Source organism: Ambystoma mexicanum, chromosome 3q (assembly GCF_040938575.1).
Source record: "Ambystoma mexicanum isolate Mex_15411 chromosome 3q, UKY_AmexF1_1, whole genome shotgun sequence".
Classification (NCBI taxonomy): Eukaryota; Metazoa; Chordata; class Amphibia; order Caudata; family Ambystomatidae; genus Ambystoma; species Ambystoma mexicanum.
The window spans coordinates 1,133,500,848-1,133,526,977 of record NC_090926.1 but is presented as its reverse complement, the minus strand read 5'-3'; the positions used below and the strand labels follow the sequence as shown (position 1 = coordinate 1,133,526,977).

Sequence of the window (26,130 nt, the reverse complement as noted above, 5' to 3'; positions counted from 1 at the left end):
ATGGCCAAATGCAGCTGCGCAGGAAGGATTGCATGAAGCACATGGCTGACCCATACGACTCAGGCGCACACACTCTCACCTGGCACCCGAACAGAAGCCCTCACACACACACCATGCACATGGATGACACACACATGCATGTGCACTCACCGGACAATGCCTCGTAATCAGCCAGATCTCCCACGCCTTGGATCTGTTCCTCCGTGACGTAGGTCCCAGCGACTGACTCATGTGGAGTGAGTTCCATGTCTACTACTGGAGACCCACCTCCAGTCACTAGAGTTGCGGCATGACTTGAGGCCAGCTTACTCTTTGCCCTGCGCTTTAGGTCATTCCAGCGCTTATAGCAATCATTGGCTGTGCGCCTCACGATTCCAAGGGCACTTACGATGTCCGCAACGGTCTGCCAGTGTGCCTGGCGTTGTGCAGGTGTGGTCTTGGATCCTGCAACAATGACCATCTCGTTGTCATGTCCGGACACATACTCGACAAGTGCATTCAGTTCGTCATCCGTGAAGCTGGGCTTCCTGGACGGGCCGGACTGTGTAGCCGTGTCTGGGGCATCAGCCTGTGCCGGACGAGCACTCTTCCTCTTCCGCTTGGAAGGTGGTGGTGATCCTGAGTGTCCTGCGCCGCTCTGGACACTAGGGGCAGGAGCCCTGGTGGACTCTGTATCAGGAGTGTGGGATTGCACACTCAGCATGGGAGTTGGTGCAGGCATTGGGTCTAGTGTGATGGTGTCAGGGGGAATGTCAGCAGCATGGACTAGGACCGACACTGTCCTGGCTGGGTGTGTGAGGGCTGGGGTGGATGGAGCCGCAGCTGCCCCTGCAGCCTCTCCGCCCTGCCTCCTTGGTGCAGCAGATGACCTTGCTGCCCCAGATCCACGTGGCATGATGGCATCAACGTGCACCAGCGCACGTGTCGTAGCCCTGCTGACCTGGAAGTCAGCCATGGAGTCAGCCAGGTCTGGTGCCACAATGGGCTGGTCCAACAAGGGCTGAGCATGGATGGTGTCAGCCACTTCAGCCTCAACGGGGGGGGGGAGGGGGAGGAGGGGGGGGGATGATGGGTGCCCTTGACTGGTCCTCCACACATGGGGGGACAGGCTCACCCTGCAAGTTACGACCACGTCCCCTACCGGATCCACCACGGCCACCACTTGTGGCTCTTCCACCTTTGCCACCCTTACGGAATCCTCGCCTCCCAGCCATGGCACTGATATTAATGTGCGTATGGGAGTGGCTGTAGACAATTGTCCTGGGCAATTGGGGGTCAAAGGGGTTGGGTACCAGATGGTAATTGTACCCTAGTGCTCTAGCACGGCTGATTGTAACCCCTGGGGAAAGATGACGGGTCACGCAACGCACAGGAGGCCCAAAAAAGGGAGATGACGTGCACGCAACCCCTCCTAGACCACGTGTGCAGAAAGAAAAACCTGCACTACGCTGTGGCACCCAGTAACACAAGAATGAACGTATGCACGCAGCCTAGATTGACCTCTGAAGGGGTAGGCTACACACGGGGCAAGCACAGAAGTTGGATACGTGCGTGACTCACCGTCTGCCAGGTAAAAGAGCGTTAAAAATGAGCGCGTTTGGCTGGCTAAACCCCCGCCAAAAGAAGATGTGTATGCTGTCTGAGAAGACAGGACAACAGTAGAAGGGGGCACTGTTTGAGGGAACAGGCCCAGGTAAACCAGTAAAAGAGAAAAAAGAGAAAAAGCTGTCAGAGGTAACAGGGAATACGAACTGGAAACGCCGTGAAGTAAATCGCGTGTGATACGACAAGAAGTACAGAATTCACCCACTCGCTCTCCACGAAAAGCACGTACAAGGAAATGGTGTTCTACATGTACCTTATATACTGGCCCACACGTACAGCGTCACTTACGCGGCGTGTACGTTCACCAATCACACGCTTTGTCACTCCTGCGTGTAGATCCATTTTCACCAATCACACGCTTTGTCACTTCTGCGTGTAGATCCATTTTCACCAATCACACGCTTTGTCACTTCTGCGTGTAGATCCATTTTCACCAATCACACGCTTTGACACTGGGACGTGTCACGCAACAATTTCCTGCACGTGCAGGTGACTATAGGCGCGCATATGCTGTTGACGGGTTTACGCGCTAAGGGCCTTTGCTGACGTGTGGGATTTCACTCCCTATCAGGCTGTCCACGCGTTCACACACGAGAGACCACGCTCCTGGCCAGGAGGCCAAATTACTGCCCCCCAGAGCCCTGAGCACGCTCCCACCTGCTGCTGCCTGACTGCCTGCTGGCCCCACAGTGCTGGTGGGTGGGGGTGTTGGGAGACATGGGTGGGGGCCTGGTGGAGGGTGCCCCTGCACTGGTGGGGGTGGTGGGAGACATGGGTGGGGGCCTGGTGGAGGCTGCCCCTGGTGGCGGGGGGGGTGGTGGGAGACATGGGTGGGGGCCTGGTGGAGGGTGCCCCTGGTGGCGGGGGAGTGGGGGTGGTGGGAGACATGGGTGGGGGCCTGGTGGAGGCTGCCCCTGGTGGCGGGAGGGTGGGGGTGGTGGGAGACATGGGTGGGGGCCTGGTGGAGGCTGCCCCTGGTGGCGGGAGGGTGGGGGTGGTGGGAGACATGGGTGGGGGCCTGGTGGAGGCTGCCCCTGCACTGCTGGGGGTTGGGGGTGGTGGGAGGCATGGGTGGGGGCCTGGTGGAGGCTGCCCCTGGTGGCGGGGGGGTGGGGGTGGTGGGAGACATGGGTGGGGGCCTGGTGGAGGCTGCCCCTGCACTGCTGGGGGTTGGGGATGGTGGGAGGCATGGGTGGGGGCCTGGTGGAGGCTCCCCTGGTGGCGGGGGGGGTGGGGGTGGTGGGAGACATGGGTGGGGGCCTGGTGGAGGCTGCCCCTGGTGGCGGGAGGGTGGGGGTGGTGGGAGACATGGGTGGGGGCCTGGTGGAGGCTGCCCCTGCACTGCTGGGGGTTGGGGGTGGTGGGAGGCATGGGTGGGGGCCTGGTGGAGGCTGCCCCTGGTGGCGGGGGGGTAGGGGTGGTGGGAGACATGGGTGGGGGCCTGGTGGAGGCTGCCCCTGGTGGTGGGGGGGTGGGGGTGGTGGGAGGCATGGGTGGGGGCCTGGTGGAGGCTGCCCCTGGTGGCGGGAGGGTGGGGGTGGTGGGAGACATGAGTGGGGGCCTGGTGGAGGGTGCCCCTGGATGGTGGGGGCTGGGGGTGGTGGGAGACATGAGTGGGGGCCTGGTGGAGGCTGCCCCTGGTGGCGGGGGGGGTGGGGGTGGTGGGAGACATGGGTGGGGGCCTGGTGGAGGGTGCCCCTGGTGGCGGGGGGGTGGGGGTGGTGGGAGACATGGGTGGGGGCCTGGTGGAGGCTGCCCCTGCACTGCTGGGGGTTGAGGGTGGTGGGAGGCATGGGTGGGGGCCTGGTGGAGGCTGCCCCTGCACTGCTGGGGGGTGGGGGTGCAGGGGGACATGAGCAGGTGTGCAGGGTAGTCCCCTGTTTTGTAGGCTGCCTGCAGGGGCCGTGGAGGGTGTACAGGGAACACCTGTGAGGACCCACCCAGCCTAATCACGTGTGACTTCCCACGCACCCCTGTAATACACGTACCCAGCCAAATCGCGTGTGATGATTCCCACGCACCCCTGTAATACACGTACCCAGCCAAATCGCGTGTGATAATTCCTGCGCACCCCTGTAATACACGTACCTGGCCAAATGGCATCCCTGTAATACACGTACCCAGCCAAATCGCGTGTAAAACTTCCCGTGTACCCCTGTAATACACGTACACAGCCAAATCGCATGTGATAATTCCCGCGTACCCCTGTGATACACGTGCCCTGGCTAATCGCGTGTGAAACTTCCCGCCTACCCCTGTAATACACGTACCCTGGGCAATCTCGTGTTCAACTTCCCGCGTACCCCTGTAATACACGTACCCTGGCTAATCGCATGTAAAACTTCCCGCATACCCCTGTAATACACGTACCCTGGCCAATCGCGTGTTAAACTTCCCGCGTACCCCTGTAATACACGTACCCTGGCTAATCGCGTGTTAAACTTCCCGCGTACCCCTGTAATACACGTACCCTGGCTAATCGCATGTTAAACTTCCCGCATACCCCTGTAATACACGTACCCTGGCCAATCGCGTGTTAAACTTCCCGCGTACCCCTGTAATACACGTACCCTGGCTAATCGCGTGTATAACTTCACGCGTACCCCTGATATGCACGTTACCTGCTTTGCGTTCCTTGTTTGGCAGCCCTGTAAACTGGTCCAGGGTTAGCGCAGCCCTTTGCGATGATTTAGCGATTTTGATGGCTTTTCCTTGCGCGAGGGCGTTCTTGGGGGCGTTACTAGCGCTGCTGCAGGGTCGCTGCGATACTCTGCGCCACGGCTGGTTTGGGAGCCTAAAATCCATGAATACGCTGTGCGCGGAAATCGGTTTTAGCGCACGTGCCTGGCGCAGTCAATCGCACGCGGACACTCTGCGCCAGCCGCTTGCGACACTTTTCTGCGAAATTCTATGAATTACCCTGTTAATCTCATTGACATTGAATCACCATGTAACATTTTTGTCTCCGTAGCCACACATTACAAACAAATTCTTTAAAATACTTTTCTCTTTCAACTAGTAACCCTGGGCATTCCAACATTAGATGACATTGAGTTTCCAATGTTTCCTTATCTTTACAATATCTACATGTCCCAGAGTCCCCAACATGTTTAAACCTTATGCTTTTTATTTGATTAGTCGATAAAACATTCATTCGAAATCTCATAAAACCGATTTTCATTTTTTTACTTGGGAATTTCTTTAAATAATGTTCCAATTCAGTAACTCCTTTTCCAGCTGTCAGAACTTGCACATATAATTTTAAGTTACAAATTGTAAATCTATTTTTTTCCCAATCATTCACCTTATGTTTTTCCTTAATCATGTTTGAGTTATTCCCCATTAATTCCATTGTCATACCTATTTCCTGAAGAACAATTTCACATTCCATCCTTAAATTCATAATAAACCCATCTGTATCATTCACTCTCTGATGATACAATGATCCTTCTTTAGAAAATTCACATTTACTCAAAAGGCATAGTTTCTTCCACTGCATCATGCTAACGAGAGATTGTAGGCCCAATTCATAACTTATCACCTCAATTGGGATGCATTTAGGCAGAAAATACAGTATCAATCTCCAAATTCTGCTTTCAACTTCTCTGTATTCTGTATCCATTGTTTTTGGCCAAAATTCACTTCCATGCATGATTGTTGGGAGTACCTTAATTTTATAAAATTCTCTACTAGGTTCTCTAGAAAATATACCATATTTATTATCCACTCTCTTCATTTGATTTAACATACAATTCACTTTTGAGTGGAGGTAGTTTACCAAAAAGATTTGACTATACTTCCCTACTACTGGGAATCCCAGGAATTGAACATTTTCTTTAACTGCCAATTTGTTATTTTCCCAGTTCGACATGAAATTCATCTTTCCAGGTTTTCCCCTTCCTATTGTTAGTTTAGTTACCACTGATTTACTCTAATTGATCTTTAACTGAATCCCCAATATATATTTACCAAAAGTTGTTATGAGTCTTTGCAGACCCACCGGTGTGGTGTCTATGAGAAGGAAGTCGTCAACTAACCCAACTAATTTTCAAGTTCCCGATCTTGGGGGGAACTAATACTGATGTTTCCAACACTTTGCCAACCCCTGCAACATACAGGATGTATAAAGTAGGACCCAGTATGCAACCGTGCCTAATACCGTTCTCGATGATACATTCTCTTGAAAGGAGTCCTTCTGAGTCTAGTCTTATTTGTGTTTTAGATTCATTATGCAAAAATATGATGATACTTAACAGTCCCTTAGGGATTCCATAACTGTCCAGCCTCTGCCACAGTAAGTTTCTATTAACACAGTCAAAAGCTTTGCTTATATCCATCGATGCTGCATAAATAGGAGCATCTCTGGATTTCCAAGCCAAGGTCTGTAAGCATTTTATTAAAAGACCTCCACAGTCAGTCCCCATATTTTTGCAGAAACCTATTATTCTAGGATCTAAGATGTTGTTTTCTTCTATCCAATCATTGATTCTTACTAGTATAAGGGAGGCGTATATTTTTGAATCTGCATCCATTATACTTAGGGTTCTGTAATTTTCTGGTTCAAACCCGAACCCCTTTTAAAAATAGGTACCATGTATGATAATTTCCAAGAATCTGGGATTCATTGTGATTCTATTATATCTAGATATTGGATATAAAGATGGGAGACTTTCTTCAGAACAATGTTCGTAAGTTTATTTGGTCCCAGAGCTCTAGAAGGATTAGATTTCTTTATCTTTTCCTCAATTTGATCAATTGTAAATTCTAAATCCCACTTTACTGTTTTCTGGGCATTTACTCCCACATTTTCAGGTGTAAACATGTGTTTAATATATTTTCTCCAAACATCCTCTGGTATAAGGTTTGTTATTTTGCTCTGATTATTCTCCTCTTTTTTATTTATCAGATCCCAGAAGGCCCTAGTATTTTTTCACTGTAAGCTTTCTAACATCTTTTCTCCGTCTACCTGATTTATTCGGAAGCGTTCCCATTTTAACCATTTATTGTACTTTTGCTTTAGTTTCCTGATTATTTCTACTCTATTAATTGCTGTTTCAGTACACTTAACAGTTTTCCTTATCTCCCTTCTTAATTCATTTTTTTGTTCTTATTTCAATAGAATATTCGTGCTTGTGCTTTTTATTTGGGATGTCCTGAGAGATATGGGTACCCTCAACTGCTGTTTGCAAATATTTAGGGAAACCCTTTACAGAGTATCTTGCGATCTTCTCTTCTAATTTACAGGCGTTGAATTCCGTTAGCATACACATATTGAAGCCATTCACTTTTTTTTCTGACCACTGCACTCGATTACCTCTACAATTCACACTTAAGTACCTCAGATTCGTATTTCTGTTGTTGAGGTTATTATTATGCCAATCTATTTCCAGCGATAACATTGCATGGTCGCTCAACACTTGGAAGTTTCTGAATTTTCCATTAACATCAACATACAAAAATATAAAATCAATTTCAGATTTTACCCCTCTTGCAGCCCAGGTAGCTCTCTCATTTTCAAGCCGTTGCAGTCCCCAGCCCGCAGCCCAACTCATCCACATTCCTCCTTCTACTTTCTTTCTTTTGCCCTTTGCTATGTTTTGGTAATCGGTCAAAAAACAGTCCATTAATTCCACTTCCTCCAAGCTACAACTTGCGTTTAGATCCCCTGCAAGTACTATATTCGCATCACCATATTTACTATACCATTCGTGTATATATAGATCTAATTTGGCCAGTATTTCACTAAGATTGGAATCCATAGATCTGTAAACATTCAGCAGCAGTATTACCTCTTTCTTGTGGCCTAATGTACTCATCCATCCCGTTCCTAATATTTCCCCCTCAATATTTCACTCTTCAAATGTCTGCATCACCTTTTCTTTTTTGAATAGAGTTGTTATCCCTCCTTTGGGTCTACCCATCTTTCCTTTCTTTGCCAGGATGCAGGCTGTTTCAAAACCATCCCATATGAGCTTTTCTGTTGACCATGTTTCCTGCATAAGCAGAAATTCTGACGATTTGAGTACAGAACAGATCTCACTGTTACCTATTAAGTGTTTATTTCCCCTAGAATTCCAACTTAAGATTTTCAAGCTCCCTGCAGGTCTAAAGTAGTTGGCTTAATGCTCTTAATAGCGCGATTGATTCTTGTAGAACCTCAGCTACTCGCATCAATTTCACATTTTCATTTCTATCTGTTTGATTTCCCTCCTGTCTTTGAGATTTTTCCCTGTTCCACCTTGTTTCCTTTTTTTCTGCCATCACCACTTTTTCTTTTTCCCAGGGGCTTATATCATAGCCAAATCTGTGAAGGCTCTCCGCCTCCCTCATTATGATGTTTCTCACCAATGGTGAATAGATAACCAATCTGACATAGTCATATCTCCACCCATGGAGGAAGTCTACAAGTTGTATATCTGCAGATGTAATTAGTCTTAATTCAAGGATTTCTTCAAATAACTCATTGTTATACTGTGGGTTCCCATCATACGAATACTCATCCCTTTCGTCTTCTCTTCTACTTCCTCCTTCGTGCTCTTTTCCACCCTCTAATCTCTTTTCCATGTGCTGATTACTCTCTGTTCTTGTCATTTGTTGCAGTACACTATAGTTCTTTTCCTTCAAAATCTCCATACTATGTTTCTAACATTTTCTTCCACTGTGATTTTTCCTGATTCTTTTTCTTTTTTTTCATCCTCTTGTGTTTTGCAACTACTTTATTTCATTTTTATTTCTCTACCTTTCGGGTATCTTTATCCATGTTCTTTTTTTTCTTCCCCACTTATTTCCCATATACTCTCCCTCCCAGTATTGTTAAAGGTCATCTGCTGTTGTTTCGGAGATACGGGTATAGGGGGTTTAAGTGCATCATACTTTGGTCTTTCCTCAATACTTCGTGTCTGGGGTTAAAACATATCATACGTGGGCCTTCCTTCATTGACTTTATTGGGTATTTTTGTTTGACTTTTTCCCATTGTGTGCATCTTTCAGCATTATATCTGAGTTTACCTGCATAGATTTTCCTTCATATGCACTGTTTTGGGTTTTTTCAGCCTTTTTCCCCTCAAGTGCACCCCGCAATCTTATATCCGGGTTTTCATAATATCCGAGTTTTCATAGTTGGGTTCATTCTCAACAAAGTTCCCTTCCTTAGACACGCCTTTACTTCCCTCATCATCATTTTCTTTTATAGCTTCTTCTCCAGTGAGTCCCTTTCCTATAATTTGCAGGAATTTTAATAACAATGCCTCCCCTGTTTTCAATTCTGCCGCTTTTAACACTTTCTGGTTTTTTTCTTGCATTTTTTTGCATTTTTTGAAGTTACCACCTTTAAATCACCTTCCTCGCCGTCCTTGTTCATTCTTTTTTTAACCTGTTCTTCGATTATATGTATTGCCTCCCTTGTATCATTATTGTCATGGTCCCTCAGGTTGTACTCTTTAGTCACATCCTTACCATGTTTTAGCCCGATTCCTTTATTCACTTCTCCATCAAGTTCTACCATATTCTCCTCCACAACCACATCCATCACATTTTCACTCTGAGCTTCCAACCTCTTTATTCTCTCGGATATGAGCTCCAACCTAACAGTTTGTTTGGTGATTTCCTTATGTAACCACTCTTTTAGTTCACATAGGGTCACAATAAAAAAGCTCCTTTCCCTACTTCCAGTATTTGAATTTATATCATTGGGCCGTTCTCTTTCCACTTGATCTCTTTGCGAGTCCTCCAATAAGTCCCCCATCATAGCTAATTGTGTTATTCTTCCTTTTGTAAATATAAGTGGGGAATCTGCCATCGGACTGGTTTGAGGTTCTGTATACCTTGTCCCAGCACCTCCCCCTTCCACGCATCCCTTAAATTGTTCACCCACCCACCTCCTCAAACAGTAGTTGAGATTGAGCCGGTTCCACTTCCTCACATTCTTCTTTTCCTCCCTCCATTTCATCAACTATTTTTGACATTTCAACACTTTATTTATTTATTTATTTCATTTATGTGTTTATATAGCGCTGCAGCCTGCGGGCAATGTGGGGGTTCGCTTTCTACGCAGTCTTCCTTACCGCTTCTGTGACATGGGGAAGGTGGTAGGGGCATAGCCAGAGCCTTTAGCATTATACTTCTCCTAGTGGTGAACACTGTAGTTCCTTGTGCTACTTCCTTTCTTGAACATATAACCTTTTTCTTCATGCCTGCTACTTATACCCAAGTCTTCTCTTATAATTCCAACAAGTTTCACCTCCTAACATGTCACAATGAAGTGTATGAAGTATTCATTTAAGCGTCATGTATCACGCAATCTCAGCTCTAAACAATTATATACGTTGTTCATTAAACTTCACCGTTTTCACTCAGACGTGTTATATTTTACCGCATGTGACTTTCACTTTACGATCTTCTCGCAACAATATGCTTCTGAAGCTTTTACCGGTTACGTTGCGAAGTCACGGTTATACGTTGATCAATGCTCATTGTTTACATTTCCTCTTACCTCGCGAGTGCGTCCCTCTCAAATTCATTTCATTTGGCATGCAGCACTTGCGGTCTGCGGAACGTTGCAGTAAGTAATCCCAGGCGCAATACTTCCTCAATGCTTATTTTATCTTATCGTGTTAATATACACCAGCCTTATTCCCCTAGCCCCCGGCTCCCGGCAAACAGGCTAACATGGAAATTCTGGGCACTTCCTTGGTGCGCGCGGCTCAGCCTTCTTCAGGAGTTCTGGGAGCTGGTGGGTGGGGTTTTCTAAATAAACAGAATATAGATACTTTTAAGCTTCTTTTTATACAATATAAGCTACTAAGCTGTTTAATAGATAAAGTCTGTCACATTGTCCATGTATGAGCTGAGAAGAGCTCACCCTAGATCCACTATTAAAAGTCACAGTGTCATTCTCCACGTTGCAGCAGCGTTTTTCTCCAGGCTAACAGGCACTTCTGGGCACTTCCTTGGTGCGCGTGCGCAGGTGCGTGCGGCCCGGCCTTTTTCAGGAATTCTGGGAGCTGTTGGGTTGGGTTTTCTGAATAAACAGAATATAGATACTCTTTTGCTTCTTTTTATACAATATAAGCTACTAAGCTGTTTAATAGATAAAGTCAGTCACATTGTCCATGTATGAGCTGAGAAGAGCTCACCCTAGATCCACTATTAAAAGTCATGGTGTAATTCTCCACGTTACAGCAGCGTTTTTCTCCAGGCTAACAGGCACTTCTGGGCACTTCCTTGCTGCGTGCGTGCACGTGCGAACGGCCCAGGCCTTTTTCAGGAATTCTGGGAGCTGATGGGCGGGGTTTTCTAAATAAACAGAATATAGATACTTTTTAGCTTCTTTTTATACAATATAAGCTACTAAGCTGTTTACTAGATAAAGTCAGTCACATTGTCCGTGTATGAGCTGAGAAGAGCTCACCTTAGATCCACTATTAAAAGTCACGGTGTAATTCTCCACGTTGCAGCACCGTTTCCTCCAGGTTAACAGGCACTTCTGGACACTTCCTTGGTGCGCGCGGCCCGGCCTTTTTCAGGAATTCGGGGAGGTGGTGGGCGGGGTTTTCCTAGATCCACTATTAAAAGTCACGGTGTAATTCTCCACGTTGCAGCAGCGTTTCCTCCAAGCTAACAGGCACTTCTGGGTACTTTCAAGACAACCATTCCATTATTGTCCAAAGGCACATTTTAAAATAAATGCAGTATAGTCACAGATTCTGGTTAGTTTAGCAAATTATTGTGTGTCATTTTCATAATCTGAAAAGCAGAACTGTATGACGGGGATCGTAGCGGTCAAAGACTCCAAATAGAAGGAGATTTTGTCACTCTGAGCCACTCCACAGGTAAAAGGTTTTGGAAGGGGGATAGAAATAGAGTCCACAGTATAGAAACCTGCCAACTTATTTAAAACTGCGGGGTATCATTACAAGTTTGCTGGTATAAAATTAGAATTACGGAAACATTAGCACCAGCATGCCGCTAACACCACCAAACGGCCCCAAAAAACCCCATACGGGCAGCCTCGCTGACGCTGACTCTGATTCCAGCTCCGCGCTCACAGACCTACCAACACCGCCATTAACAGTACCGGTATTACCATGACCGGAAATGTACCGGAACAGGAAATGTACCGGCGTCCATTAAAATAACACAATCCATTCCAATCCTCAGTGCACAGGATTCAGAGGCATATCCAAAGCACTGAAAAACGTCCCCAGACATGTCCTCAAGGCAACCTCCTGCACGGAGGTGCATGCTGCGTTTCAGCGAAGCTGAACTGAACATGTTGGTGGACACACTTGTTGAGAACTCTGAGGAAGTGTTCTGCAGTGACCTACGGCGCCAAATCCAAATAAGGAAAAAGGCCATCTGGAAGGAGGTTGCCCGGAAGGTCTCAGCCGTCGGGACAACCCCCAGAATCATCACGGACTGCCGCAAGAGGTGGGACGATCCACGTCTCTGGGTGCGGAACCTCCCTGCTGCACAGCGTCACCAGGACATGGCCACAGGAGGTGGACCTGCTTCACCAATCAAACTGCCGGCCAGGGAAGAAACCTGCAGCAGCATAATGCACCTGGAGGCAATCGAGGGAGTTGGAGATGCGGAGGCTGGACCTGTCTCATTTGATGAGGCTCGTGAGTCCCTGTAAGCCCAATGTCATATCACACATCTTGTAGCCTCAATGCAAATGAGTAGGGCAACATGTCAAGTATGTTGTACCCGAGGCCAGTACAGCCCTGCTGGCAGTCCACCCACCATCAACCAGGTTGTGCAAATCCACATCGAACCTGACCGCAGCCACATCCACACACCACTCACACATCACACAGGTCCCCTGTATTGCCCCCACAAGATGCACCTGAAGGCACTCAGACACACATCTCCCTGACACTGCACAATTGATGTCACCGCCGTGCTACCACATGCCCAAAGTCACGACAGTGTCAAGCACCCCCACCACCACCAAATGACAAGATACACACATAAATGATACATGTGGCCCACATGTCCCATACACCATGTCTCATCCCGGTAAATCACCATCAACGCAGCAACTGCCATAGGCATCAGTCACATGTGTAACACATCCATGTCACAATCAGACAACACCATGTCATACAGCTTGTATGGCACACTCATAACACCCTAACCGGCAAACACCAGTATCCCAAGCAACATCCACTGCACACACCATGTATGCACAGCACACATGCACCCACACAGCATCCCCGACACATGCATGTGTGCACCATGCCACGGCCACCACCATATCCATGACAACCCACATACATCTGAAAGTACTAGCACTTATGTCTGTCTGATGAATCCACACCCATCACTGATGCCCTGCCTTTCTGATCCACACAGGCACATCAACTGGCAATGAGGCCGAAAAGCCAACCACATCGAGGAACACCAGGCCACGCCTCTGCCGGACAACCACCACCTCCATCCAGGAATGAAGTGCATCCGCCAGCAGTCAGGAGCGGGCAACTACTCCTGCCGCCAAGCCACCACCCCACCAGGTGGCAGTTGCCACCCAGCCACCCCCTGAACAGGAGGCCCCTGTGGCCAATCCTCCACCACAGCTGGAGGCACCTGCAGCAGATGCTCTACCACAGCAGGAGGCACCTGCACCCCTTATCCGAGTGGGTGTACCCGACAACATTGTGGAAGACAGTGGAGTCAAAAATTAATTCAGCGACCAGAGCTATGCAGAGGAATTTAATCCTGTGGGTCCATTCAGCCCCCAACCCAGACAACCACCACCCCTCGCAATGTTAGGGACATAAAGGGTCGCCTGTCTAGGATGGAGGCAAGACAGAAATCGATGAGCAGAATGGTGCAACAATACCTGCAAGAGGCGCAGCTCATGCGTGAGACACTGCAGGCCACCTCAAGGAGGTCCGCACATGTCCAGGGCTGAGCAACAACAGCCATCTACCACCAGGCATGGCGCGTGAGTGAGGGGAACATGGTTATGTCATCCCTGGTCGAGTCCATCTCGGTATTGGTGCAGGCACTTGCCGACCAACGGCACATGCCCTTGCCACTTGGACTATCCACGAGCACCACTCCCGCAAGTTCCCTACCAAGCAGCCCAAGGCGTTGATCACAGCAGCTGACTCACCCTGCAGAAGGGCATACCCCTCAGCCTAACAGGGGACGTAAATAGGACACCATTGGGTGTGTGTGGGTAGGGATAGTTGGTGAGGGGGTTTGGGGAGGGATAGTTGGGTGGGATGGTAGCAGGAGTTGAGGCCCTTTTCAATTGTAAATATATATTATCACAATATAATTGGTGTTTGCAAAAGTAATCATGACTGGACATTGATCTTTCAGTGTGAGTGAATTTATTCAAGTACAGTGTACAGTGCCCAGTTTGCCCAATGTCCTGTGCCGTGTGTGTAAAAAGGTGCTCAAAAGTAGTGATCAATAAGTTCCCCACATGTGGCACGTCCAGCCCTGTCCTCGCGGTGTTGACCAATAGCCTCCTCCTCATCAGTGTCCTCATCCTCTGGCGGCATCATGTCCATGTCAGGGGGCAGGGGGGCGTTCCGCCTGATGCACATGTTGTGCAACATGGCGCACATGTTGTGCAACATGGCACATCCAAGCACAATCTTGCCAACCTTCTCAGGGCTGTACATCAGCGCGTCACCTGATCTGCTCAGGCAGCGGAACCTGGCCTTCAACAGGCCGAAAGTCTGCTCAATGGTGCATTGAGTACGGACATGGGCACGGTTGTACGCATGTTCATGATCGTTGTGTGGTTGCCTGATGAGGGTCAATAACCATGGCTTCAGGGGATACCCAGCATCACCTGCACGGAAGCAACAGAAAGTGTACATGTACATTTCCTGGTCATATCATGTTGGCACAGGCTATATAGTGTACATTTGAGACAAAAAACAGCCACAAGCACAATAGAGTTAAGCTTTCATTCCTTATCTTTCGTGTACCAGATAGGGCACGTGGTCATTATGCATGTGGGGGGAGGAGGTGTTATGCAGTTGCATTCACATGGACCCTTCATGCACTATCTATGCTACATCACTTATTGTGCAAGTGACACACTTAGAATTCATGTATGTCAGTTATGTGTCACCAATTAATATGTACTATATGTGCATGTAGCACAGTGTCCTTAGCATTACCATGATGTGCAGGTGTAATTTAGTGGTACGAAGGGTATGCAGTCTTCTTGAGGAATTCTCTATACAGACTTGACTGTGTTATGACTCACACATATGGATGTAATGTGTGAGTGTGGTGAGGTCTAGTATGTACTAAAGGGTGGGGGAGGGTATTTTGGAGTGGGAGACGTGGATTGGGGTGTGACCCCTCCAATCATCATATATCTTTCAGTGATGTTGATGTTTGCAAGTTTCAGTATGAATGCATTGATTGGTACAGTGCCCATAATGGAGTCATGTATCCGGTACATGACTCCATCACGGACACTGTATCAATCAAAAAGCCAGTCAACAAAAGCCACAACTCATGATGCACAGCCACAGGCTGCATAGACTACCAGTCACATGTGTGTGCAGCAAGAAGATGTTTTGGGGTGGTAGCCTGTGGCTGTGCATCATGAGTTGTGGCTTTCGTTGACTGCCTTTTTGCTTATTGTTGTAGTCAGAATGGTGTGGTGCATTCTGGTACATGTAGTTTCTGTGATGTTGGTGTACAGAATAGATGTGGTTATGTATGCGCTGTAGCTTCATCATACATGGTGTCACGGCTGACAAGGCTTTCCACTCTGGCATAGTACTACTGTGTTGCACGTTCACTTACACCCACACACTTGCACATGCACTGCACTCACAACGTTGAGTAGGGCCCTGTGCACTTCAAAGTTCGCCGTTTACTGGTCTGACAATTGTACGTACGCTTTCAACTTGCTATTATTATTTGTCTATTATTTGTCTGCCTTCCCCATGTTACGCCCTGTGCAGTCTTCGTGCACCTTTCACAGCAGTTTTATAATTGACTCAAGATTTTGCAGTACGAATAATTATGGTTTAATGCATACTATGTGCCCATCCACTGGTCATGGGTGTCAGGCTGGAACATGATTAAATACAGCACATGCACGTGCCCTTGGAGTTAGCCTCACCCAGCTGCCAGGTATGCTACGCTGGTTACTGTCCCCCTCAAATAACAATGCACATGCCCTTGGAGTTTGACTCACAGAGTAGCCATGTACGATGTCCAGTGTGTCATGCCATGTACCGAGGCAGCGTGGAGTTCCGCAGCACAATAGAGTCATGTGTTGAGCCAGGAAATCTTGCACAGCAATGGGTGATGAGTTGGCGGGCATCACACAGCATCTGTACGTTAAGTGAATGGTACAGCTCCCTGTTACTGTACACTACCTCCACAGCATGCCTGGCCACCAGCTCCACATGTGTGCAGTCCATTGCACCAATTACATTAGGCATGCCTGCCAGGACATGGAATGCTATTTTTGTGGCATTCACCTCGTCACCAGTCTGGGGTAAGCTGATGTGGTCCTGTACGTGACACAGGAGTGCATCAAGCACCTGGAAGAGCAGGCCGGAGAAACAGGGTTGGGAGATCCCATGCAGCTGCCCAACTGTGTGCTGATATGTGCCTGTGGCAAGAAAGTGTAGCACAGACACTACCTTCAGCAAGGGGGAGAGGGGGTGGCTGTAAAGATGTTTATGAGCTCACCAGGTCATCATGTTTCAGGTCCACTATAGTGGTGATGGTGTCCCTGTCGAGCTGGTACATGGTATGAATCTGACCGGGGGTGAGATTGAATGGGCTGGCCCTTAGGCTAGGTATTGAGGGCTGCCTGCGGGGGTACAACCTGCTGTACATTGGGTATTTGCTGGGCCATGATGGCCCTCTTTCTCCTCATCCACCTCCGCTGCATCCTCTGCCTCACTGACTCTTCAATCAATTGCTCTGCAGGCAAGGCTTCCAGGTCCTGCACTGCTAGAGCTACTGCTAGCATTGTGGTTTTAGGAGGGGCGTGAGATGTGAGAGTGGTCCTTTTGTGCAGTGGCCCACTGGGAGCACCAGGGCTGATTTCCAGCACCTGTGGCATGTTACTACACACCAGATTCCACTTAACGCCTGGTCCGCGATGGCATAGTTTTCACGCTGTTACCGGCCTGTCCATGCAGTGATTGTGTGTCCATGCAGCTCTGGATGTGCACTTACTTACACCATGCCGGTATGTCAGGCACAGCTGCCGCGTGTCTTTGCAGAAACCAGCAACAGTGTTGCTGGATGCAGTGGGTCTCTTTCGATGCCTCTGTTACCAGCATCGAGACTTGGAATACGCCGGGCCGGAAAAAGGTTATGATACGGATATCCCGGCCACAGTATTTCCGCACCAGCATACTTGTAATGAAGCCCACATGTCTGCAACACCACTAGTGTACGTCTATTTAGCTCTTGCAATATGGCTGTTATTTTAATTTCAGTGCTATTAGCAGGATAAAAGCCTGCTTGCGATGGGTCTGCAAGTCCAGGGGTCCCATTACAGAAATGGGTGTTAGGGAGAATTCTCATTCTATGGCTAATTTCCCTTACCTATAGAGTCCCCCAGCAGCTTTGCTGGATTTGAAGGGTGTGTTTCTTTTTACCTGCTAAGAGTGAGACTCTTTTTCCCACTCTTAGGCATTTTTGCTATGTGTGTCCTAGGTTATTTTTGTGTTTAATGCCTATGGGATTTTCTCTCCCCCATATGTACATATGGATGTATGTACTTTATGCACATGTGTTACACAGCACCCTCAGTGCAGTGACACAGGGGTGTCGTAGCGATCCCCAAACATAGACTCCATACCCTGGGACTGATTACTGTCTCCCAGGGCATGTAAAGTCCCAATAGGCTTTACTAGTCACTTCTTATGAACTTAACCAGTACAACCCATCTTACTATGGAGGTACTGGAAAGGGTTAATAGTTTTTCCCTTAGGTTCATTTAAGAGGGGGTACCGTAAAGTCCCTCTCTCTAAAGTTTCTGGCTGGTGGCAATGGTTACTACCATAAATATTCGACTGTGAATATTTTCCTATGGGATTTTCCCATTGTTCGAGGCTACCACTTTTTCTGACAGCCTCTAACATACCGCGGGTCTATTTTATTATTAACTTTACTCCGGTAGGTTTTATTTACCAGAGCTTTCATATAAATTCTTTCTCGTGTCTTACTCTAAACTCCTAACCCAGGTCGGGGATCCTTTTGGCGGGCTTCTGCCAAGAAGCCCTCCTTTCGGCGCCACTGAGTCTGGGGTGGGTCCATTGTGTGGGAGGGGGAGTAGGCCCCTTGGACAGGGTTGCCTCCGCAACCCATGTCACACTCTATCCTGATAGGCTGGAGGGTCTCCCGCCAAGATGACCACTCCACTGTGTGAGTGACAGCTAGGCTGTATGAATAGGGATCTTTTTGCATAAAAGCAGGGTCCTGAGGACTGGAAGGGCAAGAAGTTGCCACTGTAACTACGGAACCGAAGGGGAGAGACGCCACGGACATATTCAGCACCTCCACCACCGGTGAAGCCCTGCTGCAGCGTCTCACCACTTTTCTTCCACACGACGAGAGGAGATCTTCTTCACAAGAGCCTTCTTCCCTTAAGCTGGTGGGACCAACCAGTTCACCAATCGCTTCCTCGGACCTTCCTTGGTCGAATTGCCAGTGCCCAGCACTTGAAGGCGGGATAGCCAGGCAGCCATCCACCCGGACCGCGATTAAAGTCCTGAACCACTGACTCTAGCTCAGGCCTATTTACTCTGGCTGATTTGTTAGACCTGCTCTCACTAGATTGATTCTCAATGAGAAATGTGTTGATCCACCTGAATCTTCTAACCCCTCTTCCTTCCTACTGTTTTAACTTGTGAAGTGCCATTTTGCTCAGTTTTCAATTACTTATCTTTCTGCTTAAGTATTACTGTGCATTACTTGTTCACATAACTTCAGGGAAGTGTTGCTAGGGGGTGTCTGAAGATATTTCGGTTTACCTTGTGCTTTCCCTCCCTTTCGCTAAATTGCTAGAGTGCCATTTGCAGTTGGTTTTCACTGTGCCGTTTTGCTCAGTGTTCACTATACCGCAACCTTGTCTACAATTGACTAGGGAGTTGTATATACTTTCCTTGACTAAACTTAACTTGCTTTATCAATTGTGATTTATGTGTTGAACTAGATGTGTATAAAATAAATCTATATATTCTCTTTTTAATACAAAGCTTTGGTCAGTGTGTTCTTGTGCCATAGTGCTGTAATATCTATTGTGTAAACCCTGAATACTGCTCATCTCCCTCTTGAGATAAGTCTGACTGATTAGCCACAGCTACCAACTAAATCTTTGTGGTACGGACTGATACCAAAGGGGATTTTTCTTGCTCATACCTGTAGTCTTAATCTTCTGTAGTGCTCCCCAAGGGAACTGCACAGGATTCTGCCTAACAATGGGTAGCTGTGGCAGTAGGCCTGGAAACAGGTGGGTTACTATATACCATTACAAAGGCCTGGTGGAGGTGGTATCGGACAGAGGTTTCCTGCAAGTAGAAAAAATCCAACCAGCAGAAACCTTCAAACACTGCCACCAGCGGGAATCGAGTGGGCAGAGGCCCATTAGCAGTGCAGCCATTCTGCAAGCCTAATCAGGCTACACCCCCAGCACATCCAGTGGTAAAGAGAGGAAATCTGTCCAATGTCAGACAAACTAACCACCCTCAAAGTCATGCAGGATGTAGGAGGCTCCAAGAGTGAAGCCTGTCCCCAATATGGAAGAGGCCACAAAGTTCCAATGTGCTATTTGACTTAATCTGGTGAAGACAGTTCCACCTGGTGGTCCATGGACCCAATCAAATGTCGACCTCTTCCCCCTCCTACGCTTGGGTGGAGTAGGATTACTTTATGTGATCCAGCTCTGCTGAAGCTTCACCACCTGGCAGGAATAATTACTCTCTGCATACAGGTTGGTACTTTTTCTTTAAGTAATCTTCTCCTGTTTCTGCAAATTCCTGGATCTGATTGACTGTAATTTGTCCCAGCAGTTTTTCCAGATGGCCACCAGACAAAATGGTTATAAGGGTCACCACGGTCAAGGAAAGGGTGCTCAATACAGGATTTTTGATACCCTTTTCCAGGGTTCCTGAACCCTTCCAAAAGACAGGGAGGCAGCAAAGATGGTAAGAATGTCATTTTCACAGCATGTTAAAATAGATCGAGGAATTATGGGAGATGGGTCGTTAGGCGATCCTGAGAATTTAGGTGTGTGTATTATGGTTGTAGCTGAATGATAGATAATGCTTTACATTTTTTGATCACTGTTATTTATTTGGTGGTTGACATGCTCTGCCATTTCAAGCTTGAGTCACATGCTAAATATCCATCTGATCTGCATGCTCTCTAACACAATAAGTGTGACAGCTTTCCAAGTACAGCAATTGCTACACTCTTTGACGTATGAAGGTCATTCCATGCCTTTCATGTAAATTGTTCAAGATTCATATATTAAAAGTGTTGCACTACAATCTGATCAAAATTGAAGGGGAGTACCCATACTGATAATTGGAATTGAAGCAAATATCTTGTTAAGAGTGTGATCCTCTATGTGAGTTGAGAAGGTAGTGGGGAGCCTAAATCAGGGCTAGGCAACTTGACTCTCTAGAAGTGTAGGCCTACAACATTTATCAGACTTAGCCACTTAGGAGGTTGTAAGCTAAAATACCTGGCGACTCGCAAGTTGCCTACCCTTGCTCTAGATCAAGCTCTTTGATATTACTCATTACTTCTTCAAACTGAAAATGGCCTTAATCCTCCAGCCAGAATCTGAAACCATCAAGTCAGACAAACTTCTTGTTAACGAATCCTGAAAATAAAGCTTGGATTTGAGAGGCATGTCTTAAAAAAAAGGAGTGAGAGCAAACATCATAACCTGCATTACCGTATTGTTGGTGCTCTTTACCCCAGTGAGCAGTAGGAGCTCTGCGAGGAAGAGGCAGACACAGAGCTGCAGGTGGATGGAGGTGTTTGTGTTGCAGCTGGAACGGCAGAAGAGGAAGGTGAGGATAGCGAGGCCGAGGCACAGCAGAGAGAACGTGAGACCAACATAGGTGAGGACGGTCAACACGAAATCCTCCTGTAGAAGTAAAACACATAATATTTCCTGCTTTCTTTTATTCTGTTACAAAACAAAGTGTGAACCATAGGAAAGGTGACAAATATTCTCCATTTATTATATCTGAAACTTTGCTGCGTCCTCCCCCAAAGTACGAAATTCCATGATTCCTTCTAAATGAAGTGAGGGTGAAATGCTCCCTTCCATGGAGGAATAGCATGGTGAACCCATTCCCCTTCACTATGAAAGATGCCATTTACTATGCCACAGTCTTACCTCTACTTCCCTAACAGCCATGATGATGGTGAAGCTGGAGAGGTGATCACAACTGCACTCCGTGTGAGTCGTGTTAGAGGCTTGTAGTTTACAGCCTTCTCGAGACCAGCTGCCTCCTCCCTTTGTAGAATTCCAGAACACACAGATCACCTTATGCGTGCTGTCCTTTTCCTAATAAGAGTTGCAAAGTCAGGAATTAGATATGGGATGAAGAACAATTGTTATGCACACAGGATTAGCATTTTTGACGTAGACATTTGATTTGATTCATATTTTTGTAAGTGGAATAATGACACGGGCAGAAGGTCCTCAAGGATGGATCAGAGTGAGAATAATAATAGCTGAGTGAAACAGATGAATGGATGGCTGCATAGATGTGTGAATGAAATATAGGAATGTGAGGCCAAAATGAACCAGTGATATGATAAGTCATTTATAACGCGCTTGTACACAAATGTTTCTAGGGGCGAAAAGACAAGGAAGGGAAGACAAAAGGAAGACAAAACAATGATTGTACTAGGCCTTGTGTCATTCAGATTGCGCAAGTGCGGGTGGGGATGGAACGGGAGGAGTGCCAGAAGGGGAGGGGGGAGTGCAAGGAAATCATAAGTGCTGCCAGGGAGGTGGCTCATGAGTCCAGATAGTCAGGGGACTGTAGGGTTGCAGATACAGCCCTAAGTGGTTGGGAGGCCCGGAGGCAGTGCAAGTGCAACTGGTTGTGCGGGAGCCTGGGCCTGTAAGTTCAGTGGGTGGCCAGGTAAGCAGGATGTGCAGCAGAAAGGGGCATCAGCAAGGGAGAGGGAAGAGCGCACGCGAAAAAGAACGTCTTGAGTTGCTTCCTGAACCTTAGATGGTCCATGTCAAGTTTGAGAGAGGCAGGGAGGAGACCCCAGCCAAGGACAGAGACCTACCCTGACTCTCTACCTGGAGAAGCGTCTGACCCTCAGAGAGTTGGAGGTGGATGAGCAGAGGGCTTGTGAAGGAAGATGCTTAGGAAGAGAAAGCTTTGTGGACGATGCAGAGGGTCTTGAACTCGATCCTTGCAGCCACAGGGATCCAGTGGAGAGATTTCAGGGCTACGTTCTCTGTGCTTGAGGCCAAGTACACGTCTCACAGTTCTGTTCTAGATTAGTTGTCGAGGGTGAAGAGTAGAGGCAGGCAGATTTAGAAAGAGGCTGTTGCAGTAGTCCATACTAGAGAGGACCAGGGCACTGGAGACAGTGAGCTTCTGGGGGAAAGTGAGAAAAGGAAGAATACCTCTGAGGAGGTGCAGCTGATAGTGTGACTTCTTAGAGAGGTCAGAGATGTGAGGCGAGAAGGAGAGGGTGGAGATAACACCAAGGTTCTTAGCCTCACAGGAAGGTGCAGGTAGAAGGCCCAGGGTAGGCGGCCAGAGTGAGAGAAGGAAGGCAGGTGCAGGTGTCCCAGTGAGGAGATCCTCAGTCTTAGTGGCATTAAGGCAAGAGATCGTTAGAAGCACACCATTCCTGAATTGCGGCCAGACAGTCAGGTATAAGAGAAGGAGCAGAGGAAGCTGAGGGGAGCCTGAAGTATAGATGGGTGTCAACAGCATAACACTGAAAGTTAGAACATAAGGTAGAGATGCGGTGGGCCAGAGGTGCCAGGTAGTGGTTAAAGAGCCAGGGAGAGAGGTTAGACCCCTGATGGACACCACAAATAGAGAGAGAAATAGAAGAAAGGAAAGACCCAAGTTGGACCTGGGAGGGTTGATCTGAGAGAAAAGAGGTCAACCAGGCTAAGGCTTGACCAGAGATGCCCAGGTTGTCAGAGACGATTGAGCAGGATGGCGTGGTTGACAGTGTCGAAAGCAGAGGATAGATCAAGGAGAATGAGATCAGAAGGAAGGTTAGAGTCTAGGTTAGAGAGCAAGTCTTCACAGGTGTTCAGGAGAGCAGTTTCTGTGCTTCTGGCTTCTCTAAAGCCTGACTGGTGGTCATGGAGACAACCAACAGATTCAGTATGTAGATTAAGCTGGTAGATGGCCAGCTTTTCCAGGAGTTTGCAGAGGAAAGGAGTGATGGAGATCGGGTGGTTGTTTCTTAAGGAGGGGGTGCACAAGGGAGTACTTAAGAGGTAGGTGAAGGTTCCAGTGGCAAAAGAGTAATTGCAGAAATCGGCCAAGGCTGGAGCAAGGGTGTTGATGTGGTCCTTGTGGATAGATAAATGGCTGGGCAACTTGGGATGGATGAGAAGTTTTGAAATTGAATTAATTGGATGTGTGAGTGAAACACTTGAGTGTGAGGCCAAACCACCCGTCCACAGCACACACCTCCCTTGAAACACCTGAACTCTAGCATGCTAGGAAACCGACTAGGATTACTGTGACAATAACTACATCTAAATGACTGGGAGGCTGTGGTATACAAGTCCCACTTTCTTGCATATGCTTGCTGCAGTGTTATCTTTCATTTTGCTCCAATTTAGCGTATTTCCTCTCATCTTTTTTTTTCTTCCTCTCTCTGGGTGGCAGTGTCATCACTTCTGGGTTGTCATGCTGGATAGATTGCTTGTTTCTCAATGGAGTTAGTGTCTGGGGGACTAGGACGGCCCGGTAAACCACCATCAATTTCGCCTTTGTATAATAGAGTATTTTTGGAGACAGAAGTCTGGACAAACCCCTCCAACAGGGAGTTAAAAGAGGAGTTGGAGAAGAAATCACAAAACTGAGCATATTAGATAGCTACTTGGGAAAGATCCTTAATACAAGTAATGCTTCGAAGGAAGTGAGACCCTAAATTGCTAAAAAAAATGATAAACTTCCAGATTATGTGAAGACGGGCCTGCTTTGGATGAGCACTTTAAGCAGGGACTTGGCCACCCCTAGCAACCTCTGTATGGGCTAAAGTGCCTTTAAGCATTCTATATTCCTTAGACGAATAACCCATACCTTGGACTTCAGTCCCCCAAGGGCATTCACCTACAGCGCTTTGAGGCAATAACAATGGGAAAAGACACTTTACAAAGGGCAAATTACATTACATTATTTTCAGTCATCTGGTATAGCCTACGCCCACCAAATTTTGCAAGGCACCAAATTCAAACTGCCAAATACAAACTGAGCCTGCTGCCACATCCTGATAAATCGAGACACATTTGGTTCCTTTTGAGTACACGTCCAGCGTGCCAGTGTTTCTGAAGGCATATCTCTTTCAGAGAGTGCCTTTTATTCACCCACTGCACCTTCCATTCCGTTTTGTCATCCCACTTTTTGCAATCATCCTGTTGAATCCTTTTGCGTCCAAGAAAAGATCTGACAATGTGCATAAATAAGTATGGTCTTGTACTCCTCTGCAGGAGAAAGTATGGTGTTAAAAGTGCTTAGACATGTTTTTAAGAATTCACCTGGACTCAAAGAAATACAGATTTTGTTCTTATAGCTTTGGACGAAATGTTAAAGAAGTTGTCTACTAATAATTTGAAATTACAACCGAAGGGCCTGCTGGAAGGGTACACAATACAACCACAATACAATAGAAATGATGTTCGGGCTTCGTCAGTAGTAGGATATTTTCTATTTCTAACTAGGATGAGGTGGGGCGTTGAAAATATGAAGACAAATTCATGCTGTTCTGTATGCTAAAACTTTGTCAATGTTTGCTAACCATATCTACTATTAATAACAGCCTGCTGCCTTTGATTGTTAGTGCAGTGACCCTCTCAATCCTTATATATGGAACAAGGAGGTAAAACCTATTCAGTGCTTTTTCAATGTCATAGTGCCTCTGCTTTGTTGTAGTTGATCCTTCTGTGTTTGGCCTTAGGGGGTTGATTAGGGTGCAAGATGGCCAGAGTAGTTGGTGGCTGGATACCAGGATGCCATTATTGTTTGTGTTGAATGAAATACAACATATCCTTTGCTTGAGTTGTATGGCCATCAGAATTATGTTGCTTCAAATTACCCAATTCCAAACCTATACTGTCATGTACCGAATTTTGCTCTGCCCGTTTACTTAGATTATTGCCCACTAAGAGATACAAGGGTACATTTGCTCTTCCCCCTAACCCCCCGGCTAGTAAGAATTCATCATCTATGATGCCCACACTGACCATCTCTTCCTCCTCAGTGAGGGCTGGACCAACTACTGCCAGGTTGGGTCTACCCACGAAGGCAGGATCTCCCTTACTATATGTCCAGTCTCCAAACACAAAGCAGCCATTTGGCGCTGAAAACGTGGGTACCACAGTGTTTGGGTAAAACATGCGACTGTAATGGACCATCAATTATTTTGGGGACATTCCTTGGCAGGAGGATGTAGACCCTTTGTCTTTAATGTCCTTTCAAATTGTTTTTATTATGACCTTTCTCAGCTGGTTTAGATGTAAATGCCTGAACCTTCTTCTAGAATCATTGATCACATCCCTGCCAACCACCTTTGAAAGCTCCCCAGGGCTGTGATACTCTTGTCGACTAGATGGTGGTGGAACTCATCTCACAATTTTTAAGGATATGCTCACATGCAACTAAATTATCTAAGCCCTCAAAAATGTCAACACTGTCACCTGTGACCCATACATTCAGATACTTCAAGGCCTGATGTACAAAGGTTGACTCCTCTTCCACGTGAGCGCTGATAAGCTGCTGAGGTATTGTTCTGGGGTTTTGCAGAACCTTCTGAGGGTGGTGTTCTTCATTTGACATAAATGGGCCACCTTTAGGAGTCAACTGAATACTGACATCAGTTCCAGCCGGCGGCAGACAGTTCATGAGGGCTGCTACAGACAACTCCTCTTCCACCTCCTTTAGGCAGAAAGCTAGTTACAGTGTTTTGAACAAGTTAAACATATACTTCCAGACCTGGGGGAAGTAGTGCCCATGCTTTCCTTGTGAGTCACCACTGAAAACAAGTCCCTCACCAATGGATGTTTTGCTGGCCTCCCTCCGGGACTCAAGATCCATCTTCCATAGCATCACAAAATACATCTGCTTCTGCTCTGGTAATGTTTCTACAACCTTCAGCTTCTGCTATGCTAGAGCAGCAACTTCCCTCTTTTTCTTAGCCAGGGCTACCCTCCTCTCCTCTAGGAGGTACTTTTATCAGCTAATACGTCCCCAGTGAAGCTCTTCCAGAACCTAATTGATTCTTAAGACCTGGCTGAAGGGTACGATCTAAAAGATGCCTGCAACTGTGGGGACACAT

At 47.2% G+C, this 26,130-nt stretch overlaps 1 protein-coding gene across 1 annotated transcript in view; it reads right to left on the bottom strand.

The window, feature by feature from the left end:
- The window catches only part of LOC138447678 (adhesion G protein-coupled receptor E3-like), a 1,605,711-nt gene that overhangs the window by 574,717 nt on the left and 1,004,864 nt on the right, over positions 1-26,130 (bottom strand). The window contains exons 14-15 of the mRNA XM_069603942.1: positions 20,972-21,142; positions 20,522-20,716 (exon numbers count right to left, since the gene is read on the bottom strand). Of these exons, the coding sequence (XP_069460043.1) occupies positions 20,522-20,716; positions 20,972-21,142 (366 nt within the window). The remainder of the gene's footprint in view (positions 1-20,521; positions 20,717-20,971; positions 21,143-26,130) is intronic.